Consider the following 20,079-nt stretch of genomic DNA (forward strand, 5'->3'; position numbering starts at 1 on the left):
TGAATGAATATGCCACAATTGTCATGGACTTTATAAAGACATTCATGGATGACTGTGTCCACAGAAAATCATTTAGAGTCTTCCCCAACCAGAAACCCTGGATAAAACAAGAGATTCACAATCTGGTAAGGGCTCTATTGGTGATATACAGCACAGGTAGTCCAGCAAAGTACAAGAGGGCCAGGTATGACCTCTAGAAAGCTATCTCATGTGCAAAGTGGCAATCCGGATTAAACTAGAATCACAGGAGGATGTTTGACAGCTGTGGCAGGGCTAGAATGCCATCTCCTCCTACAAAGCAAAACCAAACAACATAAAGGACAACAAGGTTTTGCTCCCAGATAAATTCAATGTCTTTTATGCTCACTTTGACCAACAAAACATGGACGTAACTTCACAAACCCCCACGGCCCCTGACAACCCTATAACTGCATGGGCATGTTTGTTAGAGCTGTTGGGGAGGGTTTAAATTAATTTGGTGGGGGGGGGGGGAACCAGAGTGAAGGGACTCAGGTTAGGATGGGTGGTAAAAAATAAGCAAAGATAGCGTGCAGTCAGACTGTCAGGAAGGGCAGGCAGATGACAGGACAAAATTGCAGCCAGCAGGGTGAGTATCAGTGAATTAGGGATGCAGAATCAAGAAAGGTAGCAAATGTGGCACTCAAAGTGTTATATCTCAATGTACAAAATATAAATAAATGTGGATGATCTTGTTGCACCGTTGCAGATGGTCAGGTATGATGCTGTGGCTATCACTGAATTGTGGCTGAAGGATGGATGTATGTGGAAGCTGAATGCCCAAGGTTATGTGTTGTATGGAGGGATAGGAAGGTTGTCAGATAGGGTAGTGTGGCTCAGCTGGTAAAGAATGGCTTCAGATCAGTAGAAAGATGTGTCATAGGATCAGAAGATGTTGAATCTTTGTGGGTTGAGTTAAGAAACTGCAAGGGTAAAAGGACCCTGATAGCAGTTATATAAAGGTCTCCCAACAGTAGCTGGGATGTGGACCACAGATTACAGCAGGAAATAGAAAAGATATGTCAAAAGGGCAATGTTATGATGGTCATGGAAGAGTTAAACATGCAGGTGAAGTGGGAAAATCAGGCTGGTAATGGATCTGAAGAGAGTGAGTTTGTTGGATGCCTATGAGATGGCTTTTTAGAGCAGTTTGCCGTTGAGCCTGCTAGGGGATCAGCTAGACTGGATTGGGTGCGATGTAAAGAACCGGAGGTGATTAGGGAGCTTAAGGCAAAATAGCCCCTAGGAGGCAGTGATCACAATAAGATTGAGTTCAACTTGAGATTTGATAGGAAGAAAGTAATGTCTGACACAGCAGTATTTCAGTGGAGTAAAGGAAATTACAGTGGTATATTTGGAAATGACAGAGGAGTTGGCCGAAGTAAATTGGAAGGAGTTGCTGTCAGGGACGACAGCAGAGTAGCAATGGCGTGAGTTTCTACGAAAAATGAGGAAAGTGTGCGATAGATGCATTTCAAAAACAAGGAAAATATATAAATGGCAAAATTATACAACTGTGTCTGACAAGGGAAGTCAAAACGAAGCAAAAGACAGGGCATCCAACAAAGCAAAACAAACAGGAAGATTGAGGATTGGGAAGCTTTTAAAACCCTACTGAGAGCATCTAAAGTAATTATTAAGAAGGAAAAGATTGAATATGAAAGCAAGCTAGCAAACAATATCAAAGCGGATAATAAACACTTTTACAAGTTTGTAAAAAAATAAAAGAGAGATGAGAGTGGATATAGGACCGCTAGAAAATGAGGCCGGAGAAATAATCACAGAGGACAAGGAGATGACAGATGAACCAAATGAGTATTTTTCATCAATCTTCACTGTGGAAGACACTAGCAGTATGCCTGATGTCGTAGTGTGTGAAGGAAGAGAAATGGGTGCAGTTACTGTTACAAGAAAGAAGGTGCTTAAAAAGCTGAAAGACCTAAAGGTACATAAGTCATCTGTGCTGGCATTGGAGCGGGTCCAGAGGAAACTCACCAGAATGATTATGAAAATGAAAGGGTTGATGTATGAGGAGCATTTGATGGCTCTGGACCTGTATTCACTCTACTTTAGAAGAATGTGGGACAAGCTCATAGAAACATAGAAAAACTACAGCACAATACAGGCCCTTTGGCCCACAATGCTGTGCCAAACATGTACTCACTTTAGAAATTAGCTAGGGTTACCCATAACCCTCTACTTTTCCATTCACCTGGCCCAGATGAATTTCACACTAGTGTCCTGAAAGAAATTGCGGAGACATTAGAAATGATCTTTCAAAAATCATTGGACTCTGGCGTGGTGCCAGAGGACTGGAAAATTGCAATTGTCACTCCACTCTTTAAGAAAGGAGGAAGACAGCAGAAAGGAAATTTATAGACCAGTTAGCCTGACCTCAGTGGTTGGAAAAATGTTGGGTCAATTGTTAAGGATGAGGTTATGAAGTACTTGGTGACACAGGACAAGATAGGACAAAGTCAGCATGGTTTCCTTAAGGGAGAGCCTTGCCTGACAAATCTGTTGGAATTCTTTGTAGAGATGACACATAGGGTAGATAAAGGGGATGCAGGGTACGTTGTATACTTGGGCTTTCAGAAAGCCAATGGCAAGGCCACATGAGGCTGCTTGCCAAGTTAAGAGCCCATGGTATTACAGTGGTTACTGGCATTGTTAGAACATTGGCTGATTGGTAGGAGGCCAGTGAGAGGGAATAGAAGGATCCTTGGCTGGTTGGCTGCCAGTGGTTAGTAGTGTTCTGTAGGGGTCGGCATTGGGACCGCTTCTCTTTTTTTGCTGACTATCAATGATTTAGATGATGGAATAGATGGCTTTGTTATCAAGTTTGCAGATGATATGAAGATTGGTGGAGGGGCAGGTAGTGTTGAGGAAACACGTAGGCTGCAGAAGGATTTAGACAGATTAGGAAAAAGGGCAAGGAAGTGACAATAAAACAGAATGTTGGAAAATGCATGGTCATGCACTTTGGTAGAAGAAATAAGTGTGCAGTCTATTGTCTAAATGGGGAGAAAATCCAAAATTCAGAGATGCAAAGAGACTTGAGAGTCATGTGCAGAACACCCTAAAGGTTAACTTGCAGGTGGAGTCGGTGGTAAGGAAGACAAATGCAATGTTAGCACTCAGTTCAAGAGGACTAGAATACAAGAGAAGGGATGTGATGCTGAGGGATTATAAGGCCCAGGTGAGGCCTCACCTTGTATGTGAACAGTTTTGGGGTCCTCATCTAACAAAAGATGTGCTGGCATTGGAGAGGGTTCAGATTAGGTTCACAAGGATGATTTGGGGAATGAAAGGGTTATCATAGACGAATGTTTGACAGCACTGGGTCTGCACTCACTGGAATTTAAAAGGATGAGGGGTATCTCATTGAAACCTTTTGAACGTTGAAAGGCCTAGACAGAGTAGATGTGGAAAAGTTATTTCCCATGGTGGGAAGTCTAGGACAAGAGGGCAGAGCCTCAAGGTAGAGGAGTGTCCATTTAAAACAGAGATGTGGCGTCTTTGTTTAGCTTCTCAATCCTGATAAAGAGTCTCGCCCAAAAACATTGACTGTTTACTTTTTTCCATAGATGCTGCATGACATAGAGGCTACTGTGGGAGGCGAGGGAGGAGATTGCTGAACCTCTGGCAATGATCTTTGCATCATTGATGGGGACGGGAGAGATTCCAGAGGATTGGAGGGTTGTGGATGTTGTTCCCTTATCCAAGAAAGGGAATAGAGATACTCCAGGAAATTATCTGACCAGTGAGTCTCATCGCTTTGTGGATCCAGAACTGGCTTGCCCACAGAAGGCAAAGAGTGGTTGGAGACGGGTCATATTCTGCATGGAGGTCGGTCACCAGTGGTGTGCCTTAGGGATCTGTTCTGGGACCCCTACTCTTTGTGATTTTTATAAATGACCTGGATGAGGAAGTGGAGGGATGAGTTAGTAAGTTTGCTGATGACACAAAGGTTGGAGGTGTTGTAGATAGTGTGGAGGGCTGCCAGAGGTTACAACAGGACATTGATAGGATGCAAAACTTGGCTGAGAAGTGGCAGATGGAGTTGAACCCAGATAAGTGTGAAGTGGTTCATTTTGGTAGGTCAAATATGATGGCAGAATAAGGTATTATAATGGTTATACTCTTGACAGTGTGGAGGATCAGAGGGATCTTGGGGTCCGAGTCCATAGGACGCTCAGAGCAGCTGTGCAGATTGACTCTGTGATTAAGAAGGCATACGGAGTGTTGGCCTTTATCAATCATGGAATTGAATTAAGGAGCCGAGAGGTAACATTGTAGCTGTATAGGACCCTGGTCAGATCCCATTTGGAGTACTGTGCTCAGTTCTGGTCACCTCACTACCGCAAGGATGTAGAAGCCATAGAAAGGGTGCAGAAGAGATTTACAAGGATGTTGACTGGATTGGGGAGCATGCCTTATGACAATAGGTTGAGTGAACTCCCCCTTTTCTCCTTGGAGCGACGGAGGTTGAGAGGTGACCTGATTGAGATGTATAAGATGATGAGAGGCATTGATCATATGGATAGTCAGAGGCTTTATCCCGGAGCTGAAATGGCTAGAATGAGAGGGCAAAGTTTTAAGGTGCTTGGAAATAAGTACAGAGGAGATGTCAAGGGTAAGATTTTTATGCAGAATGGTGAGTACGTGGAATGGGCTGCTGGCAACAGTGGTGGAGGCAGATATGATAGGGTCTTTTAAGAGACTTTTGGATAGGTACATAAAGCTTAGAAAAACTAGAGGGCTATAGGTAAGCCTAGTAACTTCTAGGGCAGGGACGTGTTCGGCACAACTTTGTGGGTCGAAGGGCCTGTATTGTGCTGTCGGTTTTCTATGTTTCTATGAACTGCTAAGTTCTCCACTTTTTTGTGTGCGCTGCTCTTTGCTTATATATAGTTTTTCAAGAATTTTATTGACATTTCTTTATTTTCCTGTAATTACCTGCAAGAAAATGAATCTCATTTTAAATGGTAATAAATTTACTTTGACTTTTAACCTTTCAAAATGTGAGATGAAGCTAGCAGAGGGTGATTTCTGCAGCACTGAGCTGCTGATATGTTCATTCAGTGAGTGTCTCTGTGGTAACACAGGTAACAATAATCTATCACTAGAGAGTGTAATGGGGAAGTGACTGCAAGAAATCGCAGAAAGTTGTGGACACAACTCCCAGAGAGCAGCCTCCTCTCATGGACTTTGTCTGTACTTCTCACAGTCAACATCGTCAAAAGCTCCAGCCACCCTGGACGTTCTCTTTCCTCCCCTCTCCCACTGGGCAGCAGATACAAAAACTCTGAAACACATACCACCATGAAGGCCAGCTTCTATCCAGTCTAATGAATGGTTCCCTGCAATGATTAATATGATCTCTTGACCTCACAATCTACCTCATTATTTCCTTGCATCTTATTGTCTGCCTGTATTGCACTTTATTCTGCATTCTGTTATTGCTTTACCTTGTTCTACCTCAATGCATTGTGTAATGATCTGATCTGTATGAACACTCTGCTTTTCACTCATTCTCAATGCATGTGACAGTAATAACCCAAATCCAGTTCCACACTTCATCTAAGTGGCTCACGCAGATTGTTGTCACTTCTCTTAATGTGCATCTCCCCTAAGCACTGCACTCACAGACAGATTTCCATCCCATTCAATTTCATTGAAAGAGCATCCTGCACCTTGTGCATTGCTGGTCCCCATAGATACAGGCAACCATCGGCTGTGCTCATGTACATAATGGCTCCTAATCAATCTTTCCATTAACAGGGAGTGTTTCATCCCCTTAGTTTGTGGATAAGCATGAGACTTGTGCCATGCTCAATTCTTCCTGCTCAAGAAGTCTACACTACTGTGACTGGCATTGCCTGAAGACGATACTTGGGGACATGGGCTGCTTGCAACTTCCCCAGCTCCACAGTTCAGGGTCCACCCACACCTCTCCACTGAGAGCCAGGCAACAACAATAAACAGTTAGTTGTGGAAGTCTTTCACAGCTATCCTTTTACAGTAGGAGCAGATTTTGTCCATCTGGCGCTGACATTCTATCATGATTTGTAATCCCTCTCAAATCCACTCTCCTCCCTCCTCACCAAAAACTTTGATGTCCTTACTAATCAAGAAACCTCCAACCTCCGCTTTAAATACATCCAGTGTCATTTATATTATTGGGCAGCCAATATACGTTGTGCTACCTTTTGGTCTTTTTTCCATGGCCAACCCGAGTGCCCTAATTGGGTGGCAATGGAGTTGAGCTCCACTAAAGATTTATCTATTTCTGCACTTCTTGGCTCTGTACTCCCTAGTAGTTTGTCTAGATTAATAGTTAATCCTCTTGTTAGACACACTTTGCATAAATGGACTCAGTTTAGGAAATTTTATGGTTTCCATGGTTTTTCCTTTTCTAGCCCTATCTTACATAATCACCTTTTTTTTACCTACTACGTATGATTCAGCATTCCATGATTGGTATAGGAAGGGCATTAGACGTTTTGAAGATCTTTTTATTGATAATCGCTTCGCGTCTTTTCAACAGCTCTCTGCTAAGTTCAATCTGCCCAATGCTCATTTTTTTAGATATCTCCAAATTAGACACTTTATTAATCCTTTAATTCCTAACTTCCCTGAAATGCCTGAGAAAAATGTTATGGATTTATTTCTTTCTATTAATCCACTAGGTAAAGGTTTAATATCATTTATTCGTGATAAATTAGCATCCTTACGACGTGCCCCTGTGGATAAAATTAGAATGGCTTGGGAGCATGATTTAAATATCTCCTTATCTGATGAGACTTGGGACTCGATTCTCAAATCGGTTAATTCAACCTCTCTTTGTGCTCGCCATTGCCTTTTACAGTTTAAGATTGTTCATAGAGCCCATATGTCTAAATCTAAACTATCTCGATTTTACCCTAATATTAGTCCTCTCTGTGATAAATGCAAAAGAGGCGAGGCCTCTCTCATTCATATGTACTGGTTTTGTCCTAGCTTGGAGAAATTTTGGAAAGATGTCTTCATAACGTTATCGTATATTCTGAGTCACCACCTAGAACCTAACCATTTAATTGCTTTGTTCGGTTTTTTTGGGTGAGACAGATTTACGTCTGAGTTCGACTAAGTGTCGAATATTATGTTTTGCTTCTCTCCTGGCTAGACGTTTAATCCTCCTTAGATGGAGAGATGTTGCCCCGCCCATGCATGCTCAATGGCTTGATGATATTATGTCCTGCTTAGACCTTGAAAAAATTCATTATTCAGTTCCTAATTTGGATACAAAGTTCCATAAGGTCTGGGGACCTTTTATTGAGTACTTTCATAACCTTCCTCTTTACTAAGGTTTTTTTTCGGCCCTTTGCTTTCAGCTCCTTTTTTTTTGGTAGTAGGCATTAATATCTTCTGTTGCTAACTGTATTCACAGTTTTGGGGGTTTGAATGCCCTGATTTATACTCTCTATATTGTGTTGTGGTTGCTCTGGAGTTCTTTTTTGTTGCGGGGCTTGGGGAGGATACTAATTTTACATGTCTTCAATTTGGGTGCTTTCTCAATTATCTTTCTTTGTATCATATTGTTATTGTATGTTTATTTTTGCACTGTATCAATGTTCTTCATTTCGATCTGGGGTTTTTTTTATCTGTAGCGATGTAGAAAATGTATAAAAAAACTAAAAAAAAAATCCATTGTCTTGGTTTCCACAGCCATCTGTGGCAAGGAATTCCACAGATTCACAACTGTCTGGCTAAAGAAATTCCTCCTCATCTGTTCCAAAGGGACATCTTTTTATTCTGAAACTGTGCTCTCTGGTCCTAGATTAACCCACGATAGGAAATATCCACTTTATCTGGGCCTTTCAATTTTTGATAGGTTTCAATGAGACTCCCCCCCCCCCCCACCCCCGCCAACCTCATTCTCATTCTTCTAGACTCCCGCGTGTACAGGCCCAGAGCCATCAAATACTCCTCACACATTAACACAGTCGTTCCCAGGGTCATCCTCTGTACCCTCTCCAGTGCCAGCACATCCTTTCTTAGATAAGAGGCCAAAACTGTTCACAATACTCTGTGGTCTGACCAATGCCTTTTAAAGCTCCAGCATTACATCCTTGCTTTTATATCTAGTCCTCTTGAAATAAATGCTAACACTGCATTTGTCTTCCTTACCAGTAACTTAATTTGCAAGTTAACCTTTAGGGATTCCCAGATGACTCCCAAGATCCTTTGCACCTCTGATTTTTGAATTTCTCCCCATTTAAGAAGACAGTCTATGCTTTTAACCCTTCTACCAAAGTACATGACCATACACTATCCTATCCTCCATTCCATCTGCCACAATTTTGCTCATTCTCCTAATCTAAGTACTTCTACAGACCGCCTGCTTCCTCAACACTACCTGCCCCTTCACCTCTCTTTGTATCATTCAAAAACTGGCCACAAAACCATCAATTCCATCATTGAAATCAGACTATTAATGTGAAAAGAAGGGATACCAACATCAACTCCCAGAGAACAGCCCTAGTCACCAGCAGCCAACATGGAAAGTCTCCTATTATTCCCACTCTTTGCCTTCTTCCAGTCAGCCAATTACCTATCCTTGCTGCTGTCTTTACTATATTACTACGGCCTTTTAACTTGTTCAGCAGCAATGTCATGCTTTGCAGCCTCATGCGTGCCACTTTGTCAAAATCCTTCTCAAAACCCAATTAAACAACATCCACTGATTCTCCTTTGTCTATGATGCCTGTTATTTCCTCAAAGAATTCAAACAGATTTATCGGGCAAGATTTCCCCTGAAGGAAGCCATGCTGACTATAACTTCCCAACTTTTGTCTCCTTCCCTTCTTAAAGAATGGAGAAATACTTGCAATTTTCCAGTTCTCTGGAACCATTCCATAATCTGATGATTCTTCAAAGATCATTATTAATGCCTGCACAATCTCTTCAGCGACTTCTTTAAGAACCCTGACATATAGTTCATCTGATCCAAATGACTTATTCACCATCAGACCCTTCAGCTTCCCAAACACCACCTTATTAGTAACAGTGACAACACCCACCTCTGCCCACGACACCCACCATTTCTGACATACTGCTGGTGTCTTCCACAGTGAAGACTAATGTAAAACACTTACTGAGTTCATCTGTCATTGCTTACTACCTCTCCAGTGTCATTTTCCAGTGGTCCAGTACCTATTCTCACCTCATTCTATATCAGAAAATTATATCGTTGCCTAGCTGACCTTCATCTTCCATCTGTTCCCTCTTTATGGCTTTTTTAGTTGCCTTCTGTTGGTTTTTAAAAGCTTCCCAATCCTCCAGTTTCCCAATAATTTTTGCTCTATTATATGTCCTCCCTCTTGCTTATATATTTCATTTCCCTCATCAGCTACAGTTGCCTCCTCCTCCCTTTAGAATACTTCTTGGTGTATATCTACCCTGCACCTTCCAAGTTGTTCCCAGAAACTCCAGCCATTGCTGTTCTGTCATCATCCCTGCTAGTATCCCTTTCTAATCAATTTTGGTAGGCTTCTCTCTCATGGCCTCTGTAGTTCCCTTTATTCCACTGTAATACTGACAGATTTCTCTAACTTCTGGGGAAGTTGCCAGAAGTTAGAGAAATCTAGGTTCATGACACAAGGTTGGAGACTATCCAGACAGCATAAGAAGTGTTTCTCCCCCAACCTGAGTTTGGCCTCGTCGTGGCAATAGAGACGGCCATGTACAGATACATCAGAATAGGAAAAGAAAATCAAAGCCAGGCAGCATCTATAAGGAGAAGCACTGTTGACATTTTGGGCCGAGAAACGTTGACAGTGCTTCTCCTTATAGATGCTGCCTGGCCTGCTGTGTTCCACCAGCATTTTGTGTGTGTTGCTTGAATTTCCAGCATCTGCAGATTTCCTCATGTTTGCAAAATGAAATGGGTAGTCACCGGGAGATACTACCTTTTGCCAACACCTCATATTCCACCTGGGTAGCATCCAAAGTGATGGCATGAAGTATGATTTCTCTAACTTCCAGTTATTTCTCCCCCTTCCCTTCTCTCCTTTTCCATTCTCCATTCTGGTTTCCTTATCTCCCCTCTCTTCTCACCTCATCCTTCCATTTCTTCTATGCTCTACTGTCCTTCTCTTATTAGATTACTTCTTTAGCCCTTAACTTTTCCCACCTATCATCTCCCAGCTTATTTCAGCCCCACCCACCTTCCCCCTCAACTGGTCTCACCTATCACCTTCCAGCTTGTACTCCTTCACCACCCCACCTTCTTTTTCTGGCTTCTGCCCTCTTCATTTTCAGTCCTGATGAAGGGTCTTGGCCTGAAACATCTACCGTTTGTTCCCCTCCACAGATGCTGACTTGCTCCAGAATTTTGTGTGTATTGCTCAGGATTTCCAGCATCTGCAGAATCTCTTGTGTTTATGGGAGTGTTGTTTAGAAGCTGGGGGGAGAGAGGTAGGAGGCTGGGGCTTGTTTTCACTGGAGTGAAGAGGCCTGAAGGTGACCTGGCTCTCCCTTAAAGCTCCAGAGATATCGGTTCAATCCTTACCTTGGGTACTGTCATGTGGAGCTCCTGAGTTTAATGGTTCCACTTAATATCAGAGGATGCATATAATATACAACCTGAGATTCTTACTATATGCAGACATCCTCGAAACAGAACCCCACAAAGAATGAATGACAAAAAAATGTTAGGACGTCAAAGCACCCGACCCTCTCCCCCCTGCACAAACAGCATCAACCCTCTCCCACTTACTCTAACATAAAGCATCAGCATTCTCACCGCTCACCATGCAAGCAAAAGCAAAACCCCCAAACAGAGACTATGGTCTACGGCCCATCTAAAACTAAATGTTTGACCTCAGACTCTCTTTCTCACTAACAAGGGAGCGACAGATATCACTCTTTCCACGACGAGAGGGGAGACAAACAGTCGCTGTTTCGATGTTACAATCACAGTCTGAAGCATCGTTTTATTTAAGTGTAACTCCCTGGGTCGCCTCAGGCTCGCTCAGCTCGTTCTTGTCTAGGGGGAGCAGCCTTCGGCCCCGCCAAACTGGGTAATCAGCTGGTGTGGATGTTGTGTGATGTCCCCGCCTCACCCAAAAACAGACAGTACACCATATGCGATTAACTGAGTACAATTTATAAAGGTTACTATAACTAAGTGATTAATAACGATACAGTATATATGAAGAGAAAATTAAAGAAAAGGCGCCAAACTTATCAAAGTCCAAACCACTTCGTGCACAGCGTTGGAACTCAATTTCTGAAGTCTTCTGGCCACCATTCGATCCCCTCCGAACTCCTCGACTCGCAGCTCAGGACCCTCCGAACTCCTCGACTCGCAGCTCAGGACCCTCCGAACTCCTCGGACTCTCCAAACAGCTCAGGACCCTCCGAGTGGTCAACCAAGCACATCTAGCTTCATCCCCCCCCCCTCCTCGGAGAATCTCCCGGCCTCGGACCCCCCTTTGGGGTCCGATCCTCGCCCAGCTTAGAGCATTGCGTCCTCTCTCTCGACCCCCTCGCGCCGATCTGCCCAAAAGCCCGTCAACAAAAGCTTACAGACTCAGAAGAAAGAACATGATGCACCATCAATAACTCACACTGAGACGTAGGCGAGATATCGGCTTTTATTGACTGGAAGAAGGAACCAGGAGTGAGTGTCTATCATACAAGGTCCTGGAGACTGAGGCCGATCTTCAGGCCGCAGGTCTCCTTTATACAGGGGCCTGTGGGAGGAGCCACAGGAGCAGTCAGCAGGGGCGTGTCCCGACAGGCACATAGTTCACCACATTCACCCCCCCTTCGTTTGAAAAAGTCCTCATGTAGCGAAGGTTCTTACAAGTCAAGCCGATCAGGCGGTCGAATCTGTCGCTGCGATCTACGTAGCACCGGCTGTGACCGCATAGGTGCCGGCAACATTGGCGATTGCACAGGGGACGGGGGTTGCGCGTGTTCTTGCCCACTAGGCGCCGGTGATCCCTCATGCATGTGCGAGGCGCCTGGTATAAATGCGTACGAAACGCCCGGTATACAAGTGTCGTGAGGAGTCTGTGTAGGGCCTGGTGAGTACGGTGTCACCTCTGGTGCAGGGTTCACAGTAACCGGAGAGCCTTCAGGGTAGTGGTCTGCTCCACCTGCGGGTGCCAGGTCGCGGATGGAGACCGTGTCCTCCCGCCCATCAGGTAAGACCACGTAAGCATACTGGGGGTTCGCATGGAGAAGGTGAACCCTCTCCACCAGCGGGGAGTATTTATTGCTCCTCACATGTTTCCGGAGCAGCACTGGCCCCGGGGACGTCAGCCAAACTGGTAGGGTGGTCCCAGTGACAGACTTCCTGGGAAAAGAGAATAGGCGTTCGTGAGGGGTGGCATTGGTGGACGTACATAACAGAGAGCGGATAGAGTGCAGTGCCTCAGGGAGGACCTCCTGCCATCGAGAGACCGGCAACCCTTTGGACTTAAGGGCTAAAAGTGTGGCCTTCCACACTGTGGCATTCTCCCGCTCTACCTGGCCATTACCCCGGGGATTATAACTTGTGGTCCGACTGGTAGCAATGCCCCTAGCTAGCAAGTACTGGCGCAGCTCCTCACTCATAAAGGAGGACCCTCTATCACTGTGGATATAGCAGGGATACCCGAACAGAGTGAAGAGCTGGCGCAGGGCTTTTATGACGGACGTGGCAGTGGTGTCGGGGCAGGGGATGGCAAAGGGGAACCGTGAGAACTCGTCAATAACACTGAGAAAATAGACATTGCGGTCAGTGGAGGGAAGGGGGCCCTTAAAGTCAACACTCAGGCGTTCAAAAGGGCGGGTGGCCTTGACAAGTTGTGCCGTGTCAGGACAGTAGAAGTGCGGTTTGCACTCGGCACAAATTTGGCAGTCCCTGGTCATCGTCCTGATGTCCTCCAGGGAGTACGGCAGGTTCCGAGCTTTCACAAAATGGTAAAATCGGGTGACCCCCGGATGGCAAAGTTGTGCATGAAGGGCGTACAGCTGGTCGAGCTGTGTGCTAGCACATGTTCCCCGGGATAGGGCATCAGGGGGCTCATTGAGTCTGCCAGGCCGGTACAGGATATCATAGGTGTAGGTGGAGAGTTCTATCCTCCACCGCAAAATCTTATCATTTTTGATCTTGCCCCGCTGTTGGTTGCTGAACAGGAACGCAACCGAGCGCTGGTCGGTCAGCACAGTGAATCTTTTGCCAGCAAGATAGTGCCTCCAGTGCCTAACAGCCTCCACTATGGCCTGGGCTTCTTTCTCCACCGCGGAGTGCCGAATTTCAGAGCCTTGGAGGGTGCGAGAAAAGAATGCTACTGGTCTGCCTTCCTGATTAAGGGTAGCAGCCAGAGCGAAATCGGAGGCATCACACTCCACTTGGAAGGGAGCGGTCTCGTCCACTGCATGCATCGTAGCTTTGGCAATGTCCGCTTTAATGCAGTTGAAGGCCGCGCAGGCCTCAGCAGAGAGGGGAAACGAGGTAGACTTGACCAGGGGGCGAGCCTTGTCTGCGTAATGGGGGACCCATTGGGCGTAATAGGAAAAAAACCCCAGGCACCGTCTGAGGGCCTTGAGAGTGGTGGGAAGAGGGAGCTCTAACAGGGGGCGCATACGTTCGGGATCAGGCCCAATAACCCCGTTTTCCACGACATACCCAATTATAGCAAGGTGGGTGGTACCAAAAACACACTTGTCCCTGTTATAAGTAAGGTTCAGAGCTGCGGCCACTTGGAGAAACCGTTGGAGGTTGGCGTCGTGATCTGGCCTGTCATGACCACAGATGGTGATGTTATCCAGATAGGGAAATGTGGCCTGCAGTTGGTACTGGTCCACCATCCGGTCCATTTCCCTCTGGAAGACAGAGACACCATTCGTGACACCGAAAGGGACGCGCAGGAAGTGATAGAGCCGGCCGCCCGCCTCGAAGGCGGTGTAGGGGCGGTCCTCTGGGCAGATGGGGAGCTGGTGATAAGCGGATTTCAGATCTATTGTCGAGTACACCTTATACTGAGCAATCTGGTTGACCATATCCGCGATGCGGGGTAGGGGGTATGCGTCAAGCTGCGTAAACCTATTGATGGTTTGACTATAGTCCACCACCATCCTATTTTTCTGCCCAGTCCGAACAACAACCACCTGGGCCCTCCAAGGGCTTGTGCTCGGCTCAATGATCCCCTCCCTGAGCAGCCGCTGCACCTCCGACTGAATGAAGGCCCGGTCCCCCGCACTGTACCTCCTGCTTTTGGTTGCCACAGGTTTACAGTCGGGGGTCAGGTTGGCGAACAGCGGTGGGGGAGGGATCTTGAGAGTGGAGAGGCTGCAAGTGTCGGTAGCGCAGCTGTTGGCCTGGTTCTGGATGGGATGTGTGTGTCCGTGTGTGTGTGTGGTCAGTAGCGGGGTATGTGAAGAAGTCCCACAAAACTGAGGATTCTTGACAGTGAGTGGTGGGAGGGGCCCGTCGTATACCATAGTCACACTTTCGAGATGGCTCTGGAAGTCCAGCCCCAATAGCACAGGTGCACACAGATTAGGCATGACCAGCAGTTCAAAGTCCCGATATACTGTGCCTTGCACCACCAAAGTCGCTACACAACCCGCCCGGATGTCTGCGGACTGCGACCCAGAGGCCAAATGGAACCTCCGACTGACCGGCCGCGTTGCAAGTCCGCAGCGTTGCACTGTGTCCAGGTGAATAAAACTCCCAGTGCTGCCCGTGTCAAACAGGCATCCAGTCCAATGCCCCTCCACCTGGATGTCCATCATGGATCTTGCAAGCTGGTGTGGGGCGCTTTGGTCGAGAGTCACAGTGGCCAGAGTTGGATCGCCGTCGGGGTACCCGGTCAGCATCGGAGGGTCGGGGGCGGGGCATGCTGACGCCGACAAAGATGGCCGCTCACATCCGGGGTACCCGGTCAGCATCGGAGGATCGGGGGCGGGGCGTGCTGACGTCGACAAAGATGGCCGCCCACATCCCGGCATGCAAGATGGCGGCCCCCACGTTTCACCCGCAGCGCTGCACTCCGCTCGAGGTTGAGACTTACAGACCTTGGCGAAATGGCCCCGCTTTCCGCAGCTGGAGCAGGTCGCTTCTCGCGCTGGACAGCGTTGTCGAGGATGTTTCTTTTGGCCACAGAAATAACAAAGCACGAGTTTCTTACGGGCCACAGCCGTGGTCTGGGTCGGGGAGCTCGTGGAATGGCGACTGGCGGCGGCGTTGGCGAATTCGCTCCCGGGAGCCGGCGGTGGCGGGGTCTGAGGCGTCCACGAAACCGGCGGGGAATCGCGCGACTGGACAGCGTCGGCGTTATGCCGCGCAGCTTCTAGAGCGTTGGCCTTCTCTATCGCCGAGCTTAAGGTAAGATCCGAGTTCTCCAGCAGCCGCTGGCGCATGTACACTGACCTCAGTCCCGTCACAAAGGCGTCTCGCACCAGCAGCTCCGCATGCTGTTCTGCCGTGAGCGTCTTGCAGTCACAAGCTCGGACGAGTGTCTGTAGTGCTCGGAGAAACTCAGCGCACGATTCGCCAGGCCGCTGTTGCCGGGTAGCTAAGCGATGTCTTGCGTAGACGGTGTTCACCGGCCGCAGGTACTGTCGTTTGAGGGCGTCCAGTGCCCCTTCGTAGGTCGGCAGGTCCCGGATAAAGGAGTAAACTTTGGAGGAGACCCTCGAGAGTAGGATTCTGTGCATAACGGCGGGTTCAGTCGCACGAAGCTCCGCCAAGTACGATTGGAAGCATGCAAGCCAGTGTTCAAAAGCGAGAGCTGCGTCAGGGTCTTGAGGGTCCAAATCCAACCGGTCCGGACGCAAAACGGGTTCCATGTTTTAAAACTTCCAGTCAATAAAATTGATGCACCATCAATAACTCACACTGAGACGTAGGCGAGATATCGGCTTTTATTGACTGGAAGAAGGAACCAGGAGTGAGTGTCTATCATACAAGGTCCTGGAGACTGAGGCCGATCTTCAGGCCGCAGGTCTCCTTTATACAGGGGCCTGTGGGAGGAGCCACAGGAGCAGTCAGCAGGGGCGTGTCCCGACAGGCACATAGTTCACCACATTCACCCCCCCTTCGTTTGAAAAAGTCCTCATGTAGCGAAGGTTCTTACAAGTCAAGCCGATCAGGCGGTCGAATCTGTCGCTGCGATCTACGTAGCACCGGCTGTGACCGCATAGGTGCCGGCAACATTGGCGATTGCACAGGGGACGGGGGTTGCGCGTGTTCTTGCCCACTAGGCGCCGGTGATCCCTCATGCATGTGCGAGGCGCCTGGTATAAATGCGTACGAAACGCCCGGTATACAAGTGTCGTGAGGAGTCTGTGTAGGGCCTGGTGAGTACGGTGTCACCTCTGGTGCAGGGTTCACAGTTACCGGAGAGCCTTCAGGGTAGTGGTCTGCTGCACCTGCGGGTGCCAGGTCGCGGATGGAGACCGTGTCCTCCCGCCCATCAGGTAAGACCACGTAAGCATACTGGGGGTTCGCATGGAGAAGGTGAACCCTCTCCACCAGCGGGGAGTATTTATTGCTCCTCACATGTTTCCGGAGCAGCACTGGCCCCGGGGACGTCAGCCAAACTGGTAGGGTGGTCCCAGTGACAGACTTCCTGGGAAAAGAGAATAGGCGTTCGTGAGGGGTGGCATTGGTGGACGTACATAACAGAGAGCGGATAGAGTGCAGTGCCTCAGGGAGGACCTCCTGCCATCGAGAGACCGGCAACCCTTTGGACTTAAGGGCTAAAAGTGTGGCCTTCCACACTGTGGCATTCTCCCGCTCTACCTGGCCATTACCCCGGGGATTATTAATCCCCATTTGGTTTACAAAGGAATACATTCTCGTTATCAGTAAATTAGCATTCCTGCTAGTTAACAAAAGGAAACCCTTTCCCAACAGAGAAAAAAAAGAAACCCCCTTTACATAAGGTTCCCGGACGAGACCACCAGAGTTCAGGGGCTTCCTACAGCCTCCCTCGCCGTCCCGATGTACCGGTTCCCGGCGACGCTTCAGTACGCAGCACTGGCAAGTATTCGTGTCGACAAGGCCGCACCCGGACATTCCCAAAACACGGCCGCTGTAGATCACGGAGTCCGACAGAACCCCAACCTCCTTGAAAAGGAAATCAGAGACATTAATAAAGGAAGAATTTAACTGTTTCGCTGATAGGACAACAGAATTATCCCTCTGGCGCTATCTTTCATTGCTATTGTTGTGTGGATTCCCCCCATTTTCTTCCCATAGTAGGTTAATTTGCCATGCGTGTGGGGTTAAAGATATTGAGCATAAATAATGAGAGTGATGTTTGATCGTGCCAAACATAGAGCGATGGGCCATGATTCCTCATCGGGAACCACATTTATACGCCGATCAACAAGTATTGCGCTGTGCCGGTTCACCAGCTCGACACCGCCGCCAATATCGGGGCCCATCCACTGCCCCGTTCCAGGGTGAATGAATGCCCCGGTACAGACCTCCTGGGCCGGTTTGGAGCTGGTTGCTATTTGACAACATACAGCGGGTGGGCAATTCACTCACTCACAATGAAAGCGTAAAGCGAGGGGAAGGGAATGTAAAGATTGGTGTAAACGTTAGCGCCTGTCAGAGGGCGGCGCCGCGACACTTCCACGTATTAATTAAACATCAGCTGCGATTTTGTGTAAAACGGTTGCGATGGCCGGGAATCGAACCCGGGTCAACTGCTTGGAAGGCAGCTATGCTCACCACTATACCACCATCGCAGCGCTGGGAAACAGCCTGAAAGCGCTCGCTACATCGACACCACGTCAAACAGCAGTTATTGTTCAAGGATTATTGACTGGATTTTATGATTAAAAGTGGTGCTAGGAACTAGGAAAGACCGTGGAATGCAAAATGTGAGCAGCTACCGACGGCCATTCTATTTTCCTTCCGTATATTCTCCAATTTCCATCAATAGAATCACAGCCTGTTATGGAAATACCAAAGCCGACAAAAAGTGGCGGATACAGTCCGGTCCATCACTGGAAAGGAAGGCACAGCTACAAGAAGCGGTGCCAGAAGAAAGCACCATCGTAATCAAGGACCCCGCCATCCAGGCCGTGCTCCCTTCTTGCTGCTGCCATCTGGAAGGACGCACAGAAGCCTCAGGTCCCACACCACCAGCTTCAGAAATAATTACAGTACTACCTTCAACCATCAGGCTCCTGAACCAGCGTGGACATCTCAACTCTGGACTGAGTCCATAACCTATAGACTAACTTTCAAAGACTCTACAACTCATATTCTCAGTATTAATTAATCAATTCACAGATTGTTTCCCTGTGCTCTCCAGTTGTGTGTGTCAGTCATAGTATGTAGTTTTTTCATTGACTCTATTGTATTTCTTTGTTCTTCTGTAACTGCCAGGAAGGAAATGAGTCAAGGTAGTATACTACTTTGATAATAAATGTACTTTGAACTCTCCCATTAACCTCAGCTTATCCTGTACTGCTGTATTGTTGGATCTACTTTTGTCTGGTGTCAGGATCCCGGACTTCCTGCCAGATTGCTGGCAGGTGGTAAGAGTGGGCTTCCTTACCTCTGACCCTCAACACAGGAGCCCCTCAGGGCCGCATCCTAAGCCTCCTCCTTCACCCTCTGTATATCCATGACTGTGTCGCCACCCACAGTTCCAACCTGCTAATTAGATTTGCTGACGATACTACATCGATTGGCCTTATCTGAAATGATGACAAGGCAGCCTACAGAGAAGAAGTCATCACCCTGACACAGTGGTGTCAAGAAAACAAGCTCTCCCTCATTGTAACAAAAACAAAGGAGCGGATTGTGTATTACGGGAGGAGTGGAGACAGGCTAACGCCCATTGACATCAATGGATCTGGTGTTAAGAGGGTGAACAGCTTTAAGCTCCTGGGCATCCACATTATTGAAAACCTCACATGGTCTGTACACACCAGCTGTGTGGTGAAAAAAGCATTACAGTGCCTCTTTCACCTCACCTTGGTTTGAGTCCCCAAATCCTAGGGACTTTCTACAGGGCACAATTGAGAGCATCTTGACTGGCTGCATCACCACTGCCTGGTATGGGAACTGTTCTTCCCTCAATCACAGGACTCTGCAGAGAGTGGTGCGGACAGCCCAGCACATCTGTAGATGTGAACTTCTCACATTCAGGACATTTACAGCAACAGGTACATAAAAAGGGCAGAAGAATCATTGGGCCACCCAGGAAACGATACCACAGCATAAAAGCCAGGACCAACAGGTTCCAGACAGCTTCTTCCACCAGGCCATTAGACTGATTAATTCATGCTGATACAATTGTATTCCTATGCTATATTGACTGTCCTGTTGTACACACTACTTATTACAAATTATTATAATTTCCACATTGCACATTCAGACGAGATGTAATGTAAAGATTTTCTCTCCTCATGTATGTGAAGGATGTAAGAAATAAAGTCAATTCAATTCAGTTCAGAAAGGAGGTTGATAAATTGAATCTGTTCTCATTTAAATTCAGAGCACTGTGGGTCGATGTTATTGAACATGTTAGTGCAGACACAAGAGACTACAGATGCTGGAATCTGGGGAGCTCAGTGGTCAGACAGCATCTGTGGAGGTAAAGGGATCACTGATGTTTTACGTGGTGATCCTGCACTCTTGACTCAAAGCTGCAGCTATCGCAATCCTAGTGAGGTACTGGAGTTGTTTTACCATGGTCACACGCACAGTGAAATCACGCCATCCATACAGATCATTCTGTACATCTAAGCAGATCAAGGAGGTAAACAGGAAAACAGGTGCACAAGGACCACATGAAGATAAGGAATTCATCTTAAGCATGAGGTCCATTCAGAAGTCTGATAAGTGGAATAGAAGCTGGCCTTGAATCTGGCAATGAATGCTTTTGTATTTTCGGTCCAAATTCAGCAGAGAGAAGAGAGGTCTGACAGGCTAAAATAATATTTCTTTCCCCTATTGGAGGTATCTATATTAGGTGGCATTATTTCAGAGTAAAGGGTTGTCTGTTTTGGAGGGAGGTGAGGAGAATGTTCTTGTCTTAAAAGACGTGAATT

At 47.1% G+C, this 20,079-nt stretch overlaps 1 protein-coding gene and 1 non-coding gene across 2 annotated transcripts; both read right to left on the minus strand.

Annotated features, from left to right (window-relative positions):
* Positions 1-273: 273 nt before the first annotated feature.
* LOC132405901 (uncharacterized) lies at positions 274-17,601 on the minus strand. The gene is made up of 3 exons (XM_059990878.1): positions 17,494-17,601; positions 13,759-17,131; positions 274-291 (listed from the first exon to the last, which is right to left on the minus strand). The coding sequence occupies exons 2-3, from the start codon at positions 15,847-15,849 to the stop codon at positions 274-276; spliced, it is 2,109 nt and encodes a 702-aa protein (XP_059846861.1). The 5' UTR covers positions 15,850-17,131; positions 17,494-17,601.
* An 87-nt stretch (positions 17,602-17,688) lies between these two features.
* trnag-ucc (transfer RNA glycine (anticodon UCC)) lies at positions 17,689-17,760 on the minus strand. Its single transcript has one exon. It is a non-coding gene; the product is annotated as a tRNA-Gly (tRNA).
* Between the last annotated feature and the right edge of the window lie 2,319 nt (positions 17,761-20,079).

This window comes from Hypanus sabinus, chromosome 16 (genome assembly GCF_030144855.1).
Source record: "Hypanus sabinus isolate sHypSab1 chromosome 16, sHypSab1.hap1, whole genome shotgun sequence".
Lineage (NCBI taxonomy): Eukaryota > Metazoa > Chordata > Chondrichthyes > Myliobatiformes > Dasyatidae > Hypanus > Hypanus sabinus.

Excerpts from the sequence above, each read along its gene's own strand:
- LOC132405901 (XM_059990878.1), bottom strand. The coding sequence starts at position 15,849 with ATGGAACCCGTTTTGCGTCCGGACCGGTTGGATTTGGACCCTCAAGAC.